This window comes from Emys orbicularis, chromosome 1, assembly GCF_028017835.1.
Source record: "Emys orbicularis isolate rEmyOrb1 chromosome 1, rEmyOrb1.hap1, whole genome shotgun sequence".
Lineage (NCBI taxonomy): Eukaryota > Metazoa > Chordata > Testudines > Emydidae > Emys > Emys orbicularis.
Genome location: NC_088683.1, coordinates 175,376,577 through 175,401,249, shown reverse-complemented (window position 1 = coordinate 175,401,249; position 24,673 = coordinate 175,376,577). Strand labels below are relative to the sequence as shown.

General features: G+C 41.4%; 2 protein-coding genes across 2 annotated transcripts in view; one reads left to right on the top strand and one right to left on the bottom strand.

Annotated features, from left to right (window-relative positions):
• The window catches only part of ARL13B (ADP ribosylation factor like GTPase 13B), an 85,578-nt gene that overhangs the window by 44,598 nt on the left and 16,307 nt on the right, over positions 1 to 24,673 (bottom strand). The window lies entirely within an intron of this gene.
• Positions 6,994 to 7,872, top strand: STX19 (syntaxin 19). The gene has a single exon (XM_065397421.1). It carries the CDS (start codon positions 6,994 to 6,996, stop codon positions 7,870 to 7,872), a length of 879 nt encoding a protein of 292 aa, XP_065253493.1.

Here is a 24,673-nt window from a genome sequence, read left to right as displayed (position 1 = left end):
CAGTCTAAATGGTGCCAAGCAATTCTGAAACATTTCAAAAGAATGTTATCTTTAACGAATCACATGTCTTCTACTAGGGGCAGATGTACAGTAAGTTTAGCTATGCTAAGGAATTATTGCAACAACATGAATACATCATGCGAGGGCTTCTTTGTTTTGGGCAAAATAATGTTTTCCAGTAGATTAACAGGCTTGCCTGATCTTAAGTCTTTGTACATTACCAAAACACTGACACTGCTGGATTTGTTGGCTCTTAGAAAAATATTATTGTATCACAAAAAAACTAAAATAGCAGGAAAAAACAAGAAAAATCAAGGAGAGCATGGGGAGACTACCAATGCTAGGATACAGTATCTATCTTTACTTCAATTACTTATGCCCCGCAGCAAAAAGTCTGAACACAGTTTACATTTATTGTTGTTTGATTTCCTGTTAAATCTTCCTGTGGACAGGCATATTTAAGAGTTTGTTGGAAATATATTCACAAGTGTTCAGTTTCATAACTTTTCATTATGCAAAAATGTATTTAGGGACCTTAAGTGTAGACTAGGGATCAGAGAAACTACAACTGTACTATTATTTAAGGTGTTCACACTACTGTGTAAATATGTACAAAGGGTGTTTTGCATACTGACAATTTATAGGAATCACTCCTTTGCTGTCATTACGTGTGTCACTACTTGGATGCTATATAAGCATACTGAACTTGATTGTTAAAGATCTTTTTTTTAAAAACATCAATATATTAAAAAAAGAGTTGTCCTGTCACTACCAAAAAAACAGCAAAAATGTTACTACATTCTACTAGTTTACACTTACTAACTGTGGAGGCAACTCTTTACGCAGTAACTCTAAACAATTTTGAATTATTTGAAGGTTATGGAGTTGAATCTTGGCAGTATGATGGTGAACTCTGATAACATTACAGAAAGGCTTTAAAAAACGTAACTTGCTTCATATATTCTAACGTGTTCTGATCTAATTGGTGAAGTTCATCTGAAAATTAACCTTGTGCAAAAGGTACACTTCAATTAAGGGTGGTGGGAACATTTGAAGATAGGACGCACTTGAACTCTCCCTATTAAGTCTATAGGAAGGGAGATGTAGTGTCCCAGTCTGCACAAATCCTCCATTTTTGCCACCAGTGAGAAGTTTATCCCAAAGGTAAAGGTAACAGAGAGTAAACCTACCTAAATGCTAACTGTTAGAACATTCAGATCATCTCTGTAGACACAATGAAAAGGATTTCAGAGCCAAACAAGGGACCATGACTGTAGTCATGGTACTGTGTATAGTTATGTAAGGACCAGTGAACAGTTTACAATAAGTTTTTATCATTTATCCTTTGTCACAGCAGGCAGTCATGACCTCTATATCTAAGGACGCACAGAAGTTTCTTTTACAACTCCATTATCACATGCTCCTCTCTTCCTTCAGTCTTCACCTCTTTGAAATTTTCCATTCTTGCTTTTTGCCAGATGGTAAGGTTTTTGGAAATTTGAGCAAAATCTTATTAGTCATTTTTGAGTTCAAGGAGAGTGGGGAGTGTTGTGTTTTTCTTCAAGGCACATGATGAGAAATTTCTACTAGCCAAACTTTAATAAAAACAGTACTACAGCACTAGCTGGTTGATATCGGAGTTCACATCCCAAATGTACATACCTGTTTTGCTGACTAGACCTAAGGTTCCTGTTCATTCACAGAAAAGATTATAAATATAATTTAACCCAGAAGTAATCTACCCTTGGTAATTTGTTGCTCTGTTGCATCTAACGTAGATGTATCAGGTTGACAACTCGTTATCCTGATAGACAAAGCAGCAGCTTGAAATCAACATGAACAAATTTAGACATTAACTTAAAGAAAATCCTAAATTGGTTTAGACTAGATATAAACAATTTATTTTCCATTCTATATATAGAACATATATTTCCCATTCAACATATAAACAATTTATTAAAGAAAGTCACTAACTTCACATTTAATGATGCTTGTGTAATTTACACTCCTAAGTGTAGTTATCTTCGGTTTATAATTTAAATATATCCCTCGTCTCAGATCTAGTATAACCAATGTTTAATTCCAGAAAAGTTTCAGAGTCATGTTGTAGAAGTCCTCTGGAAAAATATTTGGGCTGACTAAAGCTCTGTGACATTAAAATGAATTTTACACTAGTAGCTCCAAATGTAAGGTCATCAGGTACTATACAACTTTATCATATTATGCTGTACTTGCACAAAAATCCTGAACTAGACAGTTACCCCAAGTCCTATTCCAGAGCGGTAGCTGGGAACTGAGATTCTATTGTAAAAACAAGCCCATACATTATTTTCTCCTTTGATAGGGAGTGGGGGTGTAGGAAGAGGAGAAGAGGGCTTAATAGCAATAGTACTGAAACAGCTACAAAAATGCCACTACATTAAAACATGTCAATTCCACATTTGAGATACCAGCCCATATAAGGTTTTTCACCACACTGTTTAAGACGACCACTATTTGAAAGCCCCTATGAGTCTGAGAGACAGCAATAAGCACAAGGAACACAAGCAGTCATCTGGGGCTCTGCTCTATGTAATGACCCGTACAGTATAACATTTAACTAAATACTTTAAAACTATGACACTCCAAAGACAGTGTAAGCTAATCATTCAAAGAAAGCTTCACTCCAAGTGTGCTTTTTGTTAAAGTTGCATCATCAGACATTGGTTTCATTCCCTTTCAAAATCCTGCTATAATTTTTTTTGAAGAATGGTGGAGGGCTGATAGTAGGAATAGGCAACACTGCTGAAGCTGATTTTTAGTTGTCCACAGATAGAGTACACAGGCACAGGAAAGGGTGGAACGCTGCTTCTTCAAGATCATTTTGAAGGAGCAGCTGAAAAGACTACAGTAAATTCATTTTCTAAGGGACTAATCATTTAAAACAGTCTACACACCTTACATACTTACATGAATAAAATATTTCATACATTAAGATAATTAAAATCAGAGTGCTGTACCAAATAAAAAATCAAATAGAACTTAAACCTCTTAAAACACACCTATTACATGGCACTTACCCAGTTCCAGAAAGAGAAGATGCCACAATGCCAGGCTTCAGAGGACAAAATATAGACTTTCCCTTCAATAAACCTTTGGATCAAGAGACTTGTTTCTTTTTTGATCTGAGATATAACTTATTATATTTTGCCAAACTCCCAAGAGATAGTTTCTTCCAACTTTTTTCTTCCTTACATATTACATGGTTGCTCTTTTAATATAAAAAGAGAAACACCCAAATTTAAAAAAAATAATACTTTTATTTCCCAGGACTCTACTTATTCCACTATTGATTTGTTTATGTAACAGACTAAAGATCATTGATCCAGGGAATTGTTACAATTCAAGATAATAGACAACAGTGCAAAAGTCACCAGCCATGAGTGTGCGTGTTTATGTGACAACTCTTCCCTGATAAAATCTGCTAAATACTTGAAGTTTTTAAAACCAAAGCCTTCTTCACAGTAAACTATTTTAATCTCCAATGAATTATTTTATATTAAAAATAATCCGTTTAAGAATGATCAGACATGAACTCCTTGGAATCACAGAATCATAGAATAATCAGGGTTGGAAGGGACCTCAGGAGGTCATCTAGTCCAACCCCCTGCTCAAAGAAGGACTAATTCCCAACTAAGTCATCCCAGCCAGGGCTTTGTCAAGCCTGACCTTAAAAACCTCAAAGGAAGGAGATTCCACCACCTCTCTAGGTAACAGTGCTTCACCACCCTCCTAGTGAAAAAGTGTTTCCTAATATTCAACCTAAATCACCCCCCCTGCAACTTGAGACCATTACTCCTTGTTCTGTCATCTGCCACCACTGAGAACAGTCTAGATCCATCCTCTTTGGAACCCCCTTTCAGGTAGTTGAAAGCAGCTATCACCCCCCCCCCTCATTCTTCTCTTCTGCAGACTAAACAATCCCAGTTCCCTCAGCCTCTCCTCATAAGTCATGTGCTCCAGCCTCCTAATCATTTTTGTTGCCCTCCGCTGGACTCTTTCCAATTTTTCCACATCCTTCTTCTAGTGTGGGGCCCCCAACTGGACACAGTACTCCAGATGAGGCCTCACCAATGTCGAATAGAGGGGAAATGATCACGTCCCTCGATCTGCTGGCAATGCCCCTACTTATACAGCCCAAAATGCCATTAGCCTTCTTGGCAACAAGGGCACACTGTCTACTCATATCCAGCTTCTCGTCCACTGTAACCCCTAGGTCCTTTTCTGCAGAACTGCTGCCTAGCCATTCGGTCCCTAGTCTGTAACAGTGAATGGGATTCTTCTGTCCTAAGTGAAGGACTCTACACTTGTCCTTGTTGAACCTCATCAGGTTTCTTTTGGCCCAATCCTCTAATTTGCCTAGGTCCCTCTGTATCCTATCCCTACCCTCCAGCGTATCTACCACTCCTCCCAGTTTAGTGTCATCTGCAAACTTGCTGAGAGTGCAGTCCACGCCATCCTCCAGATCATTAATGAAGATATTGAACAAAACCGGCCCCAGGACCGACCCTTGGGGCACTCCGCTTGATACCAGCTGCCAACTAGACATGGAGCCATTGATCACTACCCGTTGAGCCCGACGATCTAGCCAGCTTTCTATCCACCTTACAGTCCATTCATCCAGCCCATACTTCTTTAACTTGCTGGCAAGAATACTGTGCGAGACCGTATCAAAAGCTTTGCTAAAGTCAAGAAATAACACATCCACCGCTTTCCTCTCATCCACAGACCCAGTTATCTCCTCATAGAAGGCAATTAGGTTAGTCAGGCATGACTTGCCCTTGGTGAATTCATGCTGACTGTTCTTGATCACTTTCCTCTCCTCTAAGTGCTTCAGAATTGATTCCTTGAGGACCGGCTCCATGATTTTTCCAGAGACTGAAGTGAGGCTGACTGGCCTGTAGTTCCCTGGATCCTCCTCCTTCCTTTTTTTAAAGATTAACATTAGCCTTTTTCCAGTCATCCAGGACCTCCCCCGATCGCCATGAGTTTTCAAAGATAGTGGCCAATGGCTCTGCAATCACATCTGCCAACTCCTTTAGCACCCTCGGATGCAGTGCATCTGGCCCCATGGACTTGCGCTCGTCCAGTTTTTCTAAATATTCCCGAACCACTTCTTTCTCCACAGAGGGCTGGTCACCTCCTCCCCATACTGTGCTGCCCAGTGCAGCAGTCTGGGAGCTGACCTTGTTTGTGAAGATAGAGACAAAAAAAGCATTGAGTACATGAGCTTTTTCCACATCCTCGGTCACTAGGAAGCCTAGTTCAAGGTTGTCCCATGTGTCATTTGAAAGATAAATTCCTCAGATTTGCAGTTAAATCCTAGTCTGTGCTATAACCTTAGTATCAGAAGAACATGACTATTTTTAATATAGATAATCCTCAAATGGGTTCCAAGTACCTCCCTGACTATATCTGGTATATTCTAGTTAGGTTTCTATGCTTGAAATGAAAAGCTTGTGGAGTAATGTGGTTAGAAACTAGAATCAAATTCATTTTCCATTAAAAATTATAGGAGAGACTCACAGAGAGGAAGAGAATATAGGATGTCCTGGTCTGATATAAACCTTATTAGCTTGAGATGGCTTTATTAGTCACATGTTGTAGAACTATGAATATGTTAAGCAGGTACAGTAGAACCTCAGTGATACAAACACCTCAGGAATGGAGATTGTTCGTAACTGAATAAAATGTGGTTGTTCTTTCAAAAGGTTACAACTGAACATTGACTCAATACAGCTTTGAAACTTTATTATGCAGAAGAAAAATGCTACTTTTAACCATCTTAATTTAAATGAAACAAGCACAGAAACCATTTCCTTACCTTGTCAAACAAATTTAAATTTACCCCCTTTATATTTTTTTGTAGTTTATGTTTAACATAGTACTGTATTGTACACTGTTTGTTTTGTTTTTTCTCTCTCTTTTTTTCTCTCCTCGTCTCTGCTGACTGATTGGGTACTTCCAGTTCCAAATGAGGCGTGTGGTTGACCAGTCAGTTCGCAACTCTGGTGTTCGTAACTCTGAGGTTCTACTGTAATTCTAATAAAGACAGAGAAAACCTTCCAACTATACTACCATGAATGCTGTATGCACCAAATACAACTTACAGAACAATAAAGGAATTTTAAAAGTAGCTACCCTTAGTTTAACTATACAGGCCTTGGAAGGAGAAGGAGGGGGGACAGAGATTTCTGAATCATGTTAAACAAAAGGCCTAAAATAGCTTTTCCAAACAAAAACATTTCACTTTTGAAGGTCTAGCTTGTAACAACCCAGGGCTAGAAATTAAGTGCTGTGTGGCCCATTGGGAAGCTGAGAATGCTATAAAACTCCTGTTTCTAATCCTGCAAATTCAGAGCTACACTAGTAAGAATTTCACCTCACACTCCAAGAATTCATATTAAAATGTAAATTATTTTATGACAATTTTTTTCAAACATGCCCTACCTTCATTTTCTAATCCATTTTAATTTCTAGATAAACCATAAAACTACTACTGGCACAGGACTGAACAGCCCATCTTGGGCCTCAAGCCAGTGTACATTTGGGGAATAAGTTCTGCAGTGAAAAGGCTAGGATATGCTCTCAACTGGCACCTGTTTGAAGCAAGTCAAAGGCTTGGGGTTTTATAGCAAGTCCTAGTGGAAGTAGATTAGTGGGCAGGGTGCAGGTGAGGCAGTCAGCAATACATGTTAAATGCAATTTATCAAATAGCTGTGATCACCAGATACAAGGTATATTTAGTCAGATGCTCATCTTCTCCCATTTGCTGCTTCTTTGACATCTTATCTCCGTGCACAGGAATAGCGCTCTGCCATTTGCATAGCCAGTTTGTGTGCCAATAATTGCTAAACAGGGTTTTTTTTGTTCTTGTTGTTACATTTAGGATTACAGTGAAATCAACTCATAAGGAAAGAAAGTTAGCTTGCTGTTCCTTGCACAGCAGAAAAAATGAAAGACCGCCTTCAAGAACTTAAACTGCGAGCAAAAGAACTGCAGCTAGCTGAAGAGAACAGCTGTGCCCCTGAGGTGAAAGAAGATCAAGTAGAGTTTGAACAGCAAGCTATTATTTATGAGAAAGAGCCCATAACTGAGAGGCACCTAAATGAAATCCAGAGACTTCAGGACGAAATTAGTAACTTGGCAGAGGATGTTCAAAAGTTTGGTCAGCAGCAGAAAAGCCTTGTGTCCTCAATGAGAAGGTTCAGTGTTCTTAAAAAGGAGTCCAACATTACAAGAGAAATAAAAATACAAGCAGAGCATGTAAGTAAATGCTTGGATGAACTATCAAAAACAGTGAAGAAGTCTGAAAGCGAACACGGGCCATCTTCCGCCATTGTAAGAATCCTTACATCTCAGCATGCGTTCCTTTTCCGGCGTTTCCAGGAAACCATGCTTTCATACAATGATGCTATAACAGCCAAGCAGGAGAAATGCAAGACATTCATTGTCCGCCAGCTTGATGTGGTTGGGAAAGAGATCTCCGAGGAAGAAGTGAATGATATGCTTCAACAAGGAAAATGGGAGATTTTCAATGAAAATCTGCTTACTGAAGTCAAAATCACTAAAGCTCAACTATCGGAGATTGAACAAAGACACAAAGAACTGGTCAATCTGGAGAACCACATCAAAGAATTGAAGGAATTGTTTATCCAGATCTCGCTTCTGGTGGAGGAACAAGGAGAAATTATCAACAACATTGAAATGGGTGTAAACAATACTCAAGATTATGTTCAAATATCAAGAGAGAAGTTTAGACTTGCAGCCAAGTATAGAAAGAGAAACCCTTGTAAAGCAATATGTTGCTGGTGTTGTCCACGCTGCAGATAACAAAAAGGGATGATTCTCAATATTCACAGGCTACTATTTTGCCAGCAGAAATTTTGAAGCAGTTCTGTGGGTTCCATTTACACTTCAGTTTGTCTCTGCTTACTCTCCCCCACCTCGAGGGCTCTTTCCTTCTACTTCTGTGCATCTCACACTCAAAAGGGAAAAAAAAAAAAAACCTTTCTGTACTCCTGCAAGTGACTACTTCTCTAGTTCTGCCAGGAAGAGCACCTAAGGATTCTCAGCAGTTTGTCTGCTTCTGATAGGCTGTGGTAGAAGTGTTATATTGGAAACACAGATGGAAGCAGAGGAAGTGGAAAGATCACCTTTTCTGATCCTACCAACCCAGAGTAATCCTGCTTTACAAGAGGTTGTCCAGTGGAGCTGGTGGGTATCACAGTGACCAGTGTGATATAAACGCAAGGTCTAGGACGTTCCACCAGTGGTGCTGGGAAGTATTAACAGTATTGCTAACACCAAACATTCAGAAATCATGTGTCGGGCCCCAAAAACCATGAGACTGGCTTAGTTATAGTTAAAAATATATATAAAAGTTTAAGGTTATTTTTATTTGCCTTCTGGTTTTTGAGCTTTCAACTTGCAACTGAGTCATGTTTTCAGACTTCTCAGCAACTATGAGGGCGAGCAACTTTTTTTTGTTTTTAATATTTGCAAGCTGAGATATCTATTTAATCACTTTTCTCCAGGAACTGAGGCTTTAAATTAAGACATCATGTATAACTAAAATCATGATAAAAATCACAAGTGTTGCCAACTGGAAAGAGGAACCACGCACATTTCTCCATTTATAAAACGTGTGAATTATATTTCTGTCCAGAGTGAATGTATGTGTTTATGATGTGTAACACTGGTCTACAATTTTTGAGAAGTCGTCTGCTTCAGAGATAAAATGTGCTATTTATTATGTATTTTGATGTGCTGAATTCAAATATGACAATTAAGACAACTGATTGGCTACTGTTTCTAAGATATTTAAGTTTTTACATTTTATGTCTATGTATATTGTGTAGATAGAGTTTTAATCATAAATTGTAAACCTAGGTGTTTATGTGTTTATGGTTGCTTTACATGATAATATTTCACCTGTCCGGTTTATGTAACACTTTCAAAATCAGCAAAAGGGTTATATAAATAAAATTTATTATGAAACAAAAGGCAAAAAACTATTCTGTACATAGTTTAGTCCTATTCAGTGTCTACTCGGCGCTTCTTGGCTTGTCTCTTGTATTCATTAAATGGAGCATCTCTTGTCACTGTCCAGCAATAGTCTGCAAGCATTGATGGGCTCCATTTGCCCTGATAGCGTTTCTCCATTGTTGCAATGTCCTGGTGAAATCGCTCGCCGTGCTCGTCGCTCACTGCTCCGCAGTTCGGTGGAAAAAAAATCTAGATGAGAGTGCAAAAAATGTATCTTTAGTGACATGTTGCAACCAAGGCTTTTGTATGCCTTGAGGAGGTTTTCCACCAACAACCTGTAGTTGTCTGCCTTGTTGTTTCCGAGAAAATTTATTGCCACTAACTGGAAGGCTTTCCATGCCGTCTTTTCCTTGCCACGCAGTGCATGGTCAAATGCATCATCTCGAAGAAGTTCACGAATCTGAGGACCAACAAAGACACCTTGCTTTATCTTAGCTTCACTTAACCTTGGAAATTTTCCACGGAGGTACTTGAAAGCTGCTTGTGTTTTGTCAATGGCCTTGACAAAGTTCTTCATCAGACCCAGCTTGATGTGTAAGGGTGGTAACAAAATATTCCTTGATTCAACAAGTGGTGGATGCTGAACACTTTTCCTCCCAGGCTCCAATGACTGTCGGAGTGGCCAATCTTTCTTGATGTAGTGGGAATCTCTTGCACGACTATCCCATTCGCAGAGAAAACAGCAGTACTTTGTGTATCCAGTCTGCAGACCAAGCAAGACAGCAACAACCTTCAAATCGCCACAAAGCTGCCACTGATGTTGGTCATAGTTTATGCACCTCAAAAGTTGTTTCATGTTGTCATAGGTTTCCTTCATATGGACTGCATGACCAACTGGAATTGATGGCAAAACATTGCCATTAGGCAGTAAAACAGCTTTAAGACTCGTCTTCGATGAATCAATGAACAGTCTCCACTCATCTGGATCGTGAACGATGTTGAGGGCTGCCATCACACCATCGATGTTGTTGCAGGCTACAAGATCACCTTCCATGAAGAAGAATGGGACAAGATCCTTTTGACGGTCACGGAACATGGAAACCCTAACATCACCTGCCAGGAGATTCCACTGCTGTAGTCTGGAGCCCAACAGCTCTGCCTTACTCTTGGGTAGTTCCAAATCCCTGACAAGGTCATTCAGTTCACCTTGTGTTATGAGGTGTGGTTCAGAGGAGGAGAAGGAGGATGGGAGAAAATGTGGGTCCTGTGACATTGATGGTTCAGCACCAGAAGTTTCATCCTCTTCCTCGTCTGACTCAAGTGAGAATGATTCTGGTGCATCAGGAACCGGCAGTCCTTCTCCGTGGGGTACTGGGCGTATAGCTGATGGAATGTTTGGATAATGCACAGTCCACTTTTTCTTCGACACACCTTTCCCAACTGGAGGCACCATGCAGAAGTAACAATTGCTGGTATGATCTGTTGGCTCTCTCCAAATCATTGGTACTGCAAAAGGCATAGATTTCCTTTTCCTGTTCAACCACTGGCGAAGATTTGTTGCACAAGTGTTGCAGCATATGTGTGAGGCCCACCTCTTGTCCTGATCTCCAATTTTGCAGCTAAAATAAAGGTGATAGGCTTTCTTAACCATAGTGGTTATACTGCGCTTTTGTGATGCAAAAGTCACTTCACCACAAACATAGCAGAAGTTATCTGCACCGTTCACACAAGTACGAGCCATCTCTGCTCACTTTGGCTAAACAGAAATGTGTCCCTTTGCAAAATCAAACACTGACAAATAAGAGAGCACGACACTGTATGATTTCTAGAGCGGATATAGGGCAATTTGTTCAGCAGAGTGACGTAAGCTTCGTTATGATTGCATCATCCATGACTTCTAGGAATAACATGATGCAATTCATATCATGTATGATGCAATACCAGCTTCAGATTGCATCATTCATTGTTTTGCCTAAAAAGCAAGTACTGTCCAAACCCAGTCATAGATTTATTCATAGATCCAGTCAAAGATGTATTTTAGTCATTTCTGGTTTAAATTGACATCCCTTCCCTTTATAACTCACTTATCCTCCGCCATTCCCAAGTCAAGGGTCGTATATACTGACCCAATAGCATATCTTGAAAACTAGAGCCAATCAACAATTTTAAGCATCATTTTCGTTCTCAGTGACCCAGAATTAGTAAAGTTTGACTACATTTATTTCAGAAGCATTTTGGCAGTAGAGCAGTTAATGTGTTTATATCTTAACTATTTAAATATAAGGACTGAACCAAACAATTCTAAATTATTAAGGTAAGCACTGTTTTCTAAAAGTGTGAATTAGAGAAATATAGAAACCTCATTCAATGGCTATACTGTCCGTATTTTATTCTATTCCCTCACTCAAAACTTTCCCTCTCCCCATTCCCACACAGAGAGATTATCCAGTAGTTCCTATTTAGCAAGGTATTTAGAACATACCAGTAAGCTGCCAAGTTAGTCAGGTTTTTCAGTCTTCAGTTAGTTAAAGATCTCAGATCACTTGCACTTCAAGACAAGTATTTCTTAAATTCAATTAACCTGTACAGTTGCCAATTTAGGTTGGATGTATTCCTGGAGGTTTCATCACATGACAAACTTTAATTAAAGATTACTCTTTAATTCCTGGAGACTCCGGGACGATCCTGGAGGGTTGGCAATCCTATGCTAGAAGCAGTCAGAGCAGCAGAACTGACTTACATCAAATATGCAAGTACATGAATATTTCCATCTAAAACTACACTCAGAATGTTACAGTGGCAATAAATACAACAGTAAGATCATGAAAAAAGCACTCCATACCAAAATACAGTACTGTGGACTATATCTATCTATATCTATATCTATATTCATTCCCTGATGGTGCCTATGTAGCCAAAGTGACATGAATTAATTCTCCTTTTTAAACTTCAGAATCTATATCCCAAGATTTTCAACTTCTGACAAATTAATTAAAAAACAGTCTGTGAATTTACCTTTTAAAACTATGTTTATGATTAAACAATCAGACATTACCTCTTCATCCACTGCAAACCTACAATGGAGTCCAACCCAGAGATGGTAGCAAAGATTAGATAGGAGCCTAATGCAGAGGTGCCCAAGCTGCTTTTTTCTTTTGTATCAGTTCCCCTCAAGATAGATGGATGGTTGGATGCCCTCAAGGTCCTACTTTCACCAGGTCTCAGCCACGTTCCTCTCATCCTTTTAACTCTGTTCGCTTTATCTTCCCATACCTTGTTTCTTCTTTTAAGCATATTTGCCTTTCGATTTATAATTTTGTTTTGCTCTTTCTGGTGTTTTTGTTCCCCCCTCCCATCCTGCCTCAAGAGCTATGTGCTGTGGTGCTTGAGTCCCTTGGAGCCACAAGGAGCGAAGATGAGAAGCAAAGCTTGAGCTAGCTGAGCCTGCAGCCTTAGACACTTAAGCTGCTCCGAAGGACAGCTGCATTAGGAAGGCAGGAAGTGAAGAAAAATTACTTTTGAGAGGCAGCCCATTGCTTTACTTGCAGCAGAAGTATTTCTGCAGTGGGAAGAAGTAGGTGGATCTGGAGTGCTAAAGCCATCTACATCCCCACTGCTGTCTCCCTCCTCTGCTCAAGGTCCCATTTGGAATAGCATTGCACCCTCCAGCTTTCAAAATGCTGGCCTACTGCAATTCTAATTGAGAATGCCAATGCAATTACTTCAGGAAAAACTTGGAAACATTTCCAAACTCCCATGGGGCATGCTAAAATCCAGGCAAATCTAGACACATTCAGAGTGGTCAGATCAAAGCCTACTGAAATTCTGAGAAACTGGATTTGCTAGTTTTCTCTGATAATTATGCTAGAATCCCATCAAGTCACTATTGGTGCTAATAAACCCACACAGAGAACTACTAAACTAATTCTAAACACTTACATTTAGCTTAGAAATATAATGAAGCAATTCCCCACTCCAAATTTAAGTTATAATCCAAACTAACCTGTGTCAAAGTATTATCAGAAGCTTGGATTCCAAAGAAACTCTTAACAGAAAGATTCTTTGAATTCCTCCTTTGGACACTAATGCAATCTGCCAAGATTTCATGTAAAGGCTTTGATTATAGCAAGCAACTTCTATAAGATACAGACCTACATTTTAAAAGCAAATAGTGATTTGGGGTGCTCAATTTGACACACTTGAGTGGGGCCTAACTTCCAGAAGGTTCTTCTGAAAATAAGGCTTCTTTAAACAAGTCTCAAGTTCAGCAACCACAAATTGGGACATCCAAAAAACATTAGTGAAAACACACAAAGTCTAAGAGGGCTAAGATAGATAGATAGATATAGATAGATAGATATCATGCATCAGCATTAAGATAATATTTATCAAGTTTCAGGTACAAAAAACAAGAACTTTTTTTTTTCCTCCCAAAAGCTTTCTACTAAAGCAGAACCTTCTAAGGCGGTGGTTTTCAAACTGTGGGTCGCGGAATGGAAGGCACTGGGTCGCAGCGGCTCTCGTCAGCACCGCCGACCAGGCCATTAATAGTCCCGTCGGCGGTGCTGCCTGTCTAAGACAGACTAGCTCCTATCTGTTCCGACACCGCGCTGCGGTCTGGAAGCAGCCAGCATCAGGTCCGGCTCCTAGATGTGGGGGCCACGGGGCTCCGCGCGCTGCCCCCGCCCTGAGCACTGGCTCTGCACTGGGGGGAGGGGGGCAAATCTCTCATACCCAGCTCCGTTGGGTTGCGGGGATCAACCATTTTCTTCAATTGGGTCGCCAGAAATTTTTTTTGAAAACTACTGTTCTATGGTATACTGCAGGAGTCTCAAACATGCGGCCCACAGACCCACCATAGGTGCTGACTCCATGGGTGCTCCAGGACTGGAGCACCCACAGGGAAAAATTAGTGGGTGCTCTGTGTGACGGTTTGGATCACAGAAACCCCCTTGGGAGCTGCCACCCGATGTGCAAAGACTACCTCTGCTCCTGTTTTCCCTGCCAGCTCAGGACTCCAGCACCCTGTCTTGCTGAGCCAGACACTCCCGTCTGCTGCAACACAGACCCGGGGTCTGAATCACTTGTCCCAAAGCTGCAAGTTTACCTGAAAACAGCTCACAGAAGTGTGCTTGTCCTTAGCACTCAGATGCCCAACTCCCAATGGGGTCTAAACCCAAATAAATCCGTTTTACCCTGCATAAAGCTTATGCAGGGCAAACCCAGAAATTGTTCGCCCTCTATAACACTGATAGAGAGATATGCACAGTTGTTTGCTCCCCCAGGTATTAATACATACTCTGAGTACATTACTAAATAAAAAGTGATTTTATTAAATACAGAAAATAGGATTTAAGTGGTTCCAAGTAGTAACAGACAGAACAAAGTAAGTCACCAAGTAAAATAAAATAAAACACGCAAATCTATGTCTAATCAAACTAAATACAGATACGTTCCTCACCAGTTCCAGAATGCTCCCTTTTACATGCTAATCTCCTTTTAGCCTGGGTCCAGCAATCACTCACACCCCCTATAGTTACTGTCGTTTGTTTCAGTTTCCTTCAAGTATCCTGGGGGGGTGGAGAGGCTCCTTCTTTAGCCAAAAGAAGACCAAATGGAGGGGTCTCCCATGGGTTATATAGACTCTCTCTTGTGGGTGGAGACCCCCCCTCCTCCCTCCTATGCAAAGTCCAGCTCCAAGATGGAGTTCTGGAGTCACCTGGGTAAGTCACATGTCCCTGCATGACTCAGTCTTTACAGGCCGAAGCCATTGTCCACATGGTATCTTGCATGTCTCCAGGAAGACTTCTTATGTGGATTGGAGCATTCCAAGATGCATTGTTCTCCAAGTGTTTCCTGATCAGGTACTTAACCTGGCGAATTCCTTCCTAAAGAAGCTGACCAAATGCCTCCCAAAGCTTACTTAGAAACCAAGCAAGCATACAGCCCATATTCTTAACCTCAAGTAAAAAAATGATATATATATGTACAAATAGGATGAATAGATATAGTAGACCATAACCTTTACGGAGATATGTTACATGGCACAGGCAGCACAAAACATATTCCAGTTATGTCATACATACATTTATAAGCACCCACTCCCCATAAAGCCTTATGGGGTACACTGTCACACTCTGCACCCACCGGCAGCCAAGCTCCCCCCTCTTTCACCCGCCCCATCTCCTCCTCCTCCCCCCCGAGCACGCCACGTCCCCGCTCCTCTGCCTACCTCCCAGAGCTTCCTGCCCAGCCGCCGCCAAACAGCTGTTTGCATGCTCCGTGAAGGGGGGCGGGGGAGGGAGAAGCGGGAACGTGGCATGCTCAGGGGAGGAGGCAGGTAAGAGGCAGGGCCGGGGCAGGGATTTGGGGAAGGAGTTGGAATAGGGGCAGGGAGGGGGCGTGTTTATCGTTTGAGTGAGGTGGTTTGGCATTCTGCTTTGGCTGCTGCCTGCCGAAGGTGGAATGTTTGCAGCTCTGCGGGACGAGTGATTTGGGTGGGAAGTTCTCTTGAAAGTGCGGGTTGGATGGTTTTGTTTACTTGAATCAGATCAATGTGCGTCTATCCCCCACCATCTCAGGACAGCACCTCCTACCTCCTGTTACAAGACATGTGCTCACATGCGGCACATGCTCCCTGCCTACAAACTGCAGCTGGCTGCTGCCTGCCCCTTCAGCATTTTCATTCTTTTGTGTACATGAACTAGGAGGCTCTTCCCCCACAGGAACGGTTACAACAGAACATCACCTTGTGGAAGCTCGTGTCCTCTTTGCCTTTAGCCCCAGCCCAGGTGCTCAGAGCTGGGGCTAAAGGCATCCTGCACATGTTGCCATACCTCTGGCCCCAGAGCCCTAGACTACCTTTAAATCAAGAGACAGGAGTCACAAGAGACTTGATCACCAGAGCCTAAACTGAGACCAGCAAACTCATATCATGTAACATCAGTTTGGCTTCAAATCCTAGACTCAGGAGGTGAGAGCCAAGTGTCTTGCCCAGGCTCTCCATCTTCCCTTTCAGATCAAATCCTTCTTGGTGCCTCCAGAGTAGCTGACGGGGCAGGCGAGCCATGATATGTTCAGCAGGACCCCACAGGTCTCACTTAGCTGTAGTAGTTCATTTTTTACTATACTTTTGTATCGTTGTATGAAGAGGTTTCAGTGATGTGGCCCTGAGGCCAATGTACTAGTCCTCATGTGGCCCTTGTGGTAATTTGAGTTTGAGACCCCTGGTATACTGTATATACCCTATAGTCACTTTGGCTTTGGAAGAGTTAAGTGGAAACAAGCCAGCAGAAAGAAAGAGAGAAAGAAAGAAAAGGCTGCCATGGCTAATACGCTACCAACATGCACCGTTCCCTGCGTCCTTCAAAAACAAAAAAAACCAAAAAAAAGACGTGGCCTTTTTTCTGTACCTGAATGGGAGGAAAACTATGACAAAAGTTCAAGAAACCCTGCCTAAAATATTATTCTAATGAAGTGCACATTTTAACAACCACCACCTGTTTACACGAGATCCCATGTGGTATAGATGTACATATTGCATTCTTATCTGTGAAAAAAATGTGTTACCACTCTACCTCTTGCTGCTAACACAGTTTACTTCAAAGGAAAAAAACGCTTCTATTTTTGAACATGGAATAAAGCCCAGGTTTTCAACAATAGTTATGAAAATAATTTTCCATCTAGGAGGAAGTAAATAGTCAAAGAATTTGTTTCTGCTGTCCGTATTAGAGCACAAGACAAATATATAATATATTGCCAAGGTTTTGAGAGGAAAGAAAAAAAACAGGCGTAGGGCTCAAAGGCTGCTATTAACTGATGAAAGTAGAACGTATATGGACATTGTGAGACTTTGATGTGGATCGTTTATGTTGGTTAGTCAAGGCGCTTGAGGTATATGTGTGCAACTAATAAAAACATAAGATCTTATTAGTGCAGTTTACTAGAACATAAAATGGGCTTTCTATAGCCGCAGAGTTATACAGAAAAACTAACAGACAAAGGAAAATACATTTTGGTTAGAAAAGTGCGTTAGATAGTCATGACTGTGTTATGCAACTATTTGATACATTAGCAGCTAGTCCCTCATTAACAAAATGATAGCAGAAAAGAAAAATAACTTTCTGCCTTGAAAATACAACATTTTCCCTTGCCCTACCCAGCAATCTATTATAAGCCTCAAGGGCTATCACTGACATTTTTATGAAATTTACCCTCTCACTGTCATGCTTTCAAGCACTTAGAGAGAGAAGATCATTTTTAATAATGCCAGCAGGCTGGATATTTGTCTGCATAATATGAGATCTAGACCCTCCCTCCCAATTAGAGGATAGGGGAATTTAAGCACAAAGGAAGAAAATCCATTAGCATTAGAGATCTGTTTAAACCGCTAAGACATCGATGAGAGAACTGACCCATATGAATCACTGGAACACAACTCTTACTTTCTATTACTCTAACTTATTTTCCACTGCTGTTCACTGCATATAAAATATTGATTAGCCATTTAAGTGTTCTAACACTCTTACAAGACCTACATTAGCAAAACAAGCTTAGCAAATTAAGCAGTCGTGTTGTATGGCAAAGAAGATGTAGTAGGCCAATGTCTTAAGATACTACTTCTCGCTATGGATAAATTAAAAAGCAGATGCCAACAGGACCTAAAGAGAGAGGTCTTAAAAGGACATTAAACTCTAAGACATAATTATTACTGATAACCGAATTCTAATGGGTTCCCCTTGGGGTACCACTTGGAACTGGGGTAACACTGAGCCAACTTGTCCCACCAGCCTGTGCTCCCTTTAACTGTATTGCTGTGACATGCTGCAGACCACTCCCGGTGTCACATTTTCACCAGCATACATACACATAGGGACACACCCAGCTGTTGTAACATGTAGGCTTTCTGACTAGTCCCTGCATGGGAAGACTTCAGCAAAGGAACTACCCAGATACTCAAGTGCACACCCCCCTCTGGAGTGAAAACTCAAAATTACACCATCTTGTGCTGCACAGAGAACTGTACAGCGCAAGCTCATGAAATTCGCTCCTTCCCTCAACGTGGAGAGCGATATACAACAGCTTTTTGCCCCCCCAGTTATGAATTCCACACACTGGGTTATGACAAAACAAAACAAGTTTATTAACTACAAAAGGTAGATTTTAATTGATTATAAGGGATAGCAAACAGGTCAAAGCAGATTACCTAGCAACCGAAACAAACATGCAAGGTAAGCTCAATATACTAAAGAAACTGGTTATAACTAGCAAATTCTCACCCTAACTGTTGTTTTAGGCAGATTGCAGAGGTTCTTGAAGGCAAGCTGCTCTTGCTTGCAGCTTAAAACTCTAGGTATTTCTTTCACAGGCCAGACACCTTTCCAGCTTGGGCTCAGCTCTTCTCTTCCCAGTCTTTTTGTTAGATGTTTCCAGAGGTCATCTTGGGTGAGGAGACAGTGAAGAATGACCCACGTTGAGGTCACTCCCCTGCCTCAAACTGCTTTTGCTTATGGCGGGAAGCCTTTGTTTCCAAACTTAGTTCCCACGCCAGTCAGTGGAAACACACTGGTATTCCAAGATGGATTCCAGTGCCAGGTGACTTAATCACATGACCCTACAGCCATAACTCAAAGACTAGTTGTAAGGTCCTCAGGAAGCCTTTCCAGGAAGGTAGGAGATTAGCATCTTCAAAGACCTATTGTTCTGTCTAATGGCTCTTCCTCACAGTGAGCCATCTAGACTGATTGCATTCTGTCTGGTGGGCATTCCCCAGGTGTAAACCCACTGGTAATTGATACATAGTCAATATTCTTAACTTCAGATATAGAAATGACACATGCAAACAAATAGGATAATCTTATTCAGTAAATCATAACCTTTTCAATGATACCTCGCATGACCCATCTTGCCTAAAATACATCTTGGTTATGCCATAATCACTTCATAACAATATCTCTATGAAGAATATGGGGCATAATGTCTCACACACACCTCACAAAACTACAGTGACATGGTTTCTTAAAGTACAGCTCAAGTAAAAAAGTTTTAGAAAATAAAAAAGGAACAGTTTAATCCAGAAGGTCTGTTCCCTATGTGTATTCAGTTATATTTGTTAACTTTAATAGAGGAAAAAAAGATACACAATTTTTACTGCTTTTTACTTATTAGCCCTAGTCAAATTTACAGGAACCAGATTCTACTTATTCTTGTGCATCAACAAAATTACTGAACTACCACATTTCCAAAAGTGTTCACCAACTGTGCATCTTTGAATTTTTGGATACTCAACTTGACACACCTAGGTTTTGATTTTCAGCAAAACTGAGCAACCACAGCTATACTGATAAAATGGACTACACACTTTAATAGGCATTCATTTTACCTGACATGGACTGGAATTGTATTTGGACATGCTCTTATATATGTTCAGACATGTCAGTTAATGCAAAGGGAGATGGCAGATCTAGAAATTCTATCTAGCTGTATTAAACAGATATCAGTGGTGTGCTCTCATCTGGAATACCCTGTGCTTCATACAGAACTGGTTATCCTGTCTCAAAGAAAAGATATTACAGCAATCAACGAGGGGCTCAGAGAATAGTGCCAAGAATGATTACGGGCATGGGAAAATCCTCATATGCAGAGAGTTTAAAAAATTGGGATTGCTTATCTTAGGAAATGAATAAAAAGGGACATGATATAAGCATGTAAAATAAGTGGTAGAGAGAAGAGTGGTCAGGGACTTCTGCTCTCCCTGTCTCAGGGGACAATGAAACCAAGGGGACAATGAAATTAGAAGGTGGCAAATTCAAAACTGATAAAGTTAGAATGAGAAACTCATTTCCACCTGAATTTACTGAACCCAAGAATTTAGCAATATTCAAAAAGGGACTGGACATGTATATGCATAACAAGAATATTCAGAATTCTGCATTGATCGTAATCAGCACCTTCAATCAGAGAGTCTGAATGTGCTTAACAAACATTAATTTACTCTCGCATCACCCTTGTGAGTGAGGTACAGTAACTCCCCACTTAACATCCTCTCGCTTAACGTTGTTTCGATCTTACATCCCTGCTCCATTACAGAACATGTTCATTTAAAGTTGTGCAATGCTCCACTATAATGTCGTTTGGCTGCCTGCTTTGTCCACAGCTGGCAGCCCTCACATCAGCTCTCCTATGCCCCCCCCCCAGCACCTCCCAGCCGCTGGCAGACCCCGCGGATCAGCGCCTACCCCATCTCCCCCCGCCTCCTGCCCGTGGCAATCAGCTGGTTTGCGGTGTTCAGGAGGCAAGAGGGAGGAGCGAGGACTCGGCACGCAGGTTCCTCCTCCCTCCCCTGCCTCCTGAACGCCGCAAACCAGCTGACTGCCACGGGCAGGAGGCAGGGGAGGAGCAAGGATGCGGCGTGTGGAGTAAATGGGGAGAAGATGGGGGGGAGAAGAGGTGGGTTAAGGGTGAGGGCTTGGGGGAAGGGTTGGAATGGGCGGGCCGAGGGTTGAGCGCCCCCATCCCTGGTGCTTGCACAGTAGGGGAAGCTGCCGCTCCTGCTGTGCAACATGCTTCTCCTAGCCTACGGCACCTTCAGCCTCCTTGCCTGCCTCATTGTCTGCAGTGCCAGTGGGCTGTACCTGTTTGGGGTAAGGCGGGGGCACCTCCCATTGCTTCATACTCAGCAATGATGATTGTAGTATTAAATTGTTTAAAACTTATACCTGTATTAAATTGCTTGTTTAAAATGTATATAATGCCTTTTGTTTGGCAAAAAAAATTCCCTGGAACCTAAGCCCCCACCCCGCATTTACATTAATTCTTATGGGGAAATTGGATTTGCTTAATATTGTTTTGCTTAATGTGGAGAAATTGGATTCGCTTAATATTGTTTTGCTTAATGTTGCATTTTTCAGGAACATAACTACAACGTTAAGCGAGGAGTTACTGTATCATCATCATTTCACAGATGAGCAAACTGGAGGAAGAAACATTTAAGAGCCTGATTTTTCAAACCACCATATGTTTATGCATATATAAGACAGGCATCTTCATGCACCATGACCAGTTAGGCGCATAACTAACCATGTAACTGCAAATACTTTGTGTGTACAATTGAGGTGTTTGAATACATATAGTTGCACCTGCTCTATTAAAAAAAAAAAAAAAAAAGTAAGTCAGGCACTACACTGATTTCTTGAAGGTGACACAAGAGGTTTGTGGCAGAGCTGAGACCAGGACCCAGGCTGAGTTTCATTTCTATGCCTTTACAGCCATCATTCCTTCCCAATGCAATTTTTATTAGTACTGATGGAATTGGAGCTGTTCTGTAATAATTTATAAATACTCTATGTTGACGTGGTTACTGGGATATTTACTGTATGACTATATTGGTTTCGTTTAACAGGGGCTGTAAGCAAAAACATGCAGGAAACAAAAGAAAGGCTCAAAATAAGCCACCTTTCAGCAAACACTTAGAGGTTATTAAGAGCTGTTAGCTTTAAGAGTCTACCTCCTCCTCAGACAGTCTGCAAATCCAATTTTGTCTAGAAGGGCCAAAGCCAACCTAGGCAGAAGAGCAAATGAGTACTGCAGGTCAAAAAGTCTCTCTGAAGAAATGGGGGTAGTTGTTCAGGGGAACCAAGTGGAGAGACAGGCAGAAGTGAGGCCTAAATAGGTTACCATCAGGGATGGCAATCCTTAGGTAAGGTTGACATGCGTGTAGACATTTAAAATCCCCTCTCTAAATGCTTTATTCTTATTCCTACCGTACTTTGTTTTAAGAAGAGTATATGGTCACTATATTCACTACTGTCAGACTCCTGAAAGGAAGAACTACAGGTGCCAGATCTCAGTCAGACAGTCTAGATAAGATTGGTTGATTAAACAGGGTGCTGCATCCCAGGGCCCAATCTAAGAGTGGGAGAATTGTGGAATTCCACTCCAGGAGAGGCTAAGGCTAGGTCTACACTACCCGCCTGAATCGGCGGGTAGAAATCGACCTCTCGGGGATTGAATTATCGCGTCTCGTTGGGACGCGACAATCGATCCCCGAATCGACACTCTTACTCCACCAGCGGAGGTGGGAGTAAGCGCCGTCGACGAGAAGCCACGGAGGTCGATTTTGCCACCGTCCTTACAGCGGGGTAAAGTCGGCTGTGATACGTCGAATTCAGCTACGCTATTCGCGTAGCTGAATTTGCGTATCTTAAATCGACCCCCCTCCCCCCCCTAGTGAAGACGTAGCCTAAGGCACAAGGCCTAAGACATGAGAGGGAACACAGAATGCAGAGGTGCAGCTAGCCTTGCAACCAGGACAGCCCAAATAAGTTATTGCCTGGTTTAAAAAGGGATACAGCTTCCTTGGAAGAGGGATGGTTTTCTATGGCCTTGCATACAATTGATAAGCAGATTGCTCATTAAACAGATTATGGACATGCAGTAAGGGTTTTGCTTGCTGTACAGAAAGTCAAAGAGGGTCCTAGGTGCATTCTAATACTTCAACGTATGGACAACACAAGCATTTGCTTTTGTATGAGTGAATAATCTTATATAGTGCATGATAACAATTTAGGATACATGGCTGGCACTGTTTTAATCTATGTTAAATTGATGGCATTTTAGCTCAATCTATAATAGGTATTTCATGCTTAAAAAGAAACATGAATATCTATTTGTTCTATTCAGTGATCAGATCTCAACCACTCATCAGTACACACATGCGGGAAATGAAGTGGAATTGAGCTGTGACTCCAGAGACTGGTTCCTTCCATTTAGGGATGTCATTATTCATTAGATAGATAGATAGATAGATAGATAGATAGATAGATAGATAGATAGATAGATAGATAGATAGATAGATAGATAGATAGATAGATAGATAGATAGATAGATAGATAGATAGATAGATAGATAGATAGATAGATTCTTTTTCTCTTAATTTCAATAGAGTAGGGAAAAAATGATTACAAATATTTTCTTAACAGTTAAACATACTGTACTTTAGCCATATTTATAAAGTTCTACTTTCCAGAACTTTATCTTCAAAAGTCAATGCATCATTGACTAAATCTTAGTTTTCTACCACACATACATAAATGCTATTTGCATCAAATAAACAGATTTAATAAGATTTTAAGCAGTTTTCTCCAACATAGACACCAGGTTTATGACTAATTATCGTTAAGGCTGCAATTTTGTCACAGAGGTTGCAGAAGTCACAGAATCCGTGACTTAAGCCCTGGCAGAGCTGGGAGATGCAGGGTCCTGCCGCCTCCCGCAGCAGCAGGGAGTTGTAAGGTACCCCCCACACACCTGAGGCAGCAGGCCCCCAATCTCTCGGGGGGCAGGGGGACCCCAGGCAGCTCCCCAGCTGCCATGGGGACCTCTGCAGCTCCCCACTGTGGCGGTGGCAGAGGGATTCCCACAGCACTCCCCGCCTCTGGGGAGGGGGCAGGGGGACCCTGGAGCTCCCCTCCGCTGCTGGTGGCATGGGGATCCTGGAGCTCTGAGCCCCCACAGGCGATGGGGGCCCCAGATCTCCCAACCACCCCGCAGCTGCCCAATCCCTTCCCATTTTGTCATGGATATTTTTAGTAAAGGTCAAGGACAGGTCATGGGCTTCCATGAATTTTTCTTTATTGCCCGTGACCTGTCTCTGACTTTTACTAAAAATATCCATGACAAAATCTTAGCCTTAATTATTGTTCATACTCTTTGCTCTGTAAGTATCATTTTCCAAGCATCAAGCTAATGATTTCGCTTTGAAAACAAAGGAAAACTATTCAGGAGTAAACATGAACAGTAAGAAATACTAGATAAAATAAAACTACACTTCTTCAAAAATTGAAAGCAATGGAATATTTAAAAAGACCGAGCTCCACAATATAAACAAACACTCCATATGCTGCTATATTGCCATCTCCTGTACTCTGGTCTTAAGAAGTGTTTTCATTTTTTTTAAGTTTTGTGAAGGACAGACCTACCACATGACACTCATGTCTAAGTGAGAGAGTGCAAGATCTTTTCCCCATAGAATAATCTTTTATAGGTGCACTGGGCTGTGATCAAGACCCCATGGGTCCTGGTCTCTTCTCCTCTACCAAGCACTATATTTCCATGCTGTTCACAGTCCTGCTTACGGTCCAAGGCCTCGTTTCCAGGGTTTGAATACTCCGTGGCACAATGGGACCAAATTCTGTGTCAAGCACCCCTAAATCCTGTGGCAACAACCTCTAAATTATACAAATTAAATAATTTGTATAACATGCCTCCTGAAGCTGCAGAAAGCTTGGCAATTATGCCAGCGGCACAAGAAAAGAACAGAGAAATGGAACCGTACAACATATTGCACCAATCCTGGAAAAAGATCCACTGACTTATGTGGGGCCATGGGGCTGTGCATGGGTGAATCCCTTTTCAGGACTAGGATTTATGGACAACATGAATTTTGGCAGCAGGCCACGAATCCTGTACTGTCAATCAGCTAAAAAGCAACAACTTCAACAAACCTGAAGATTGAGTTAGCCCACCGCACTCCGATTATGGTGCTGATCCTGCAATTAGATCCATGCAGGGAGGACCATATGCCTTTGTCAAGTCCACTGAAGTCACAGAGGCTCTGTATGGGCATAAAGGCCCACACTTCCCAACT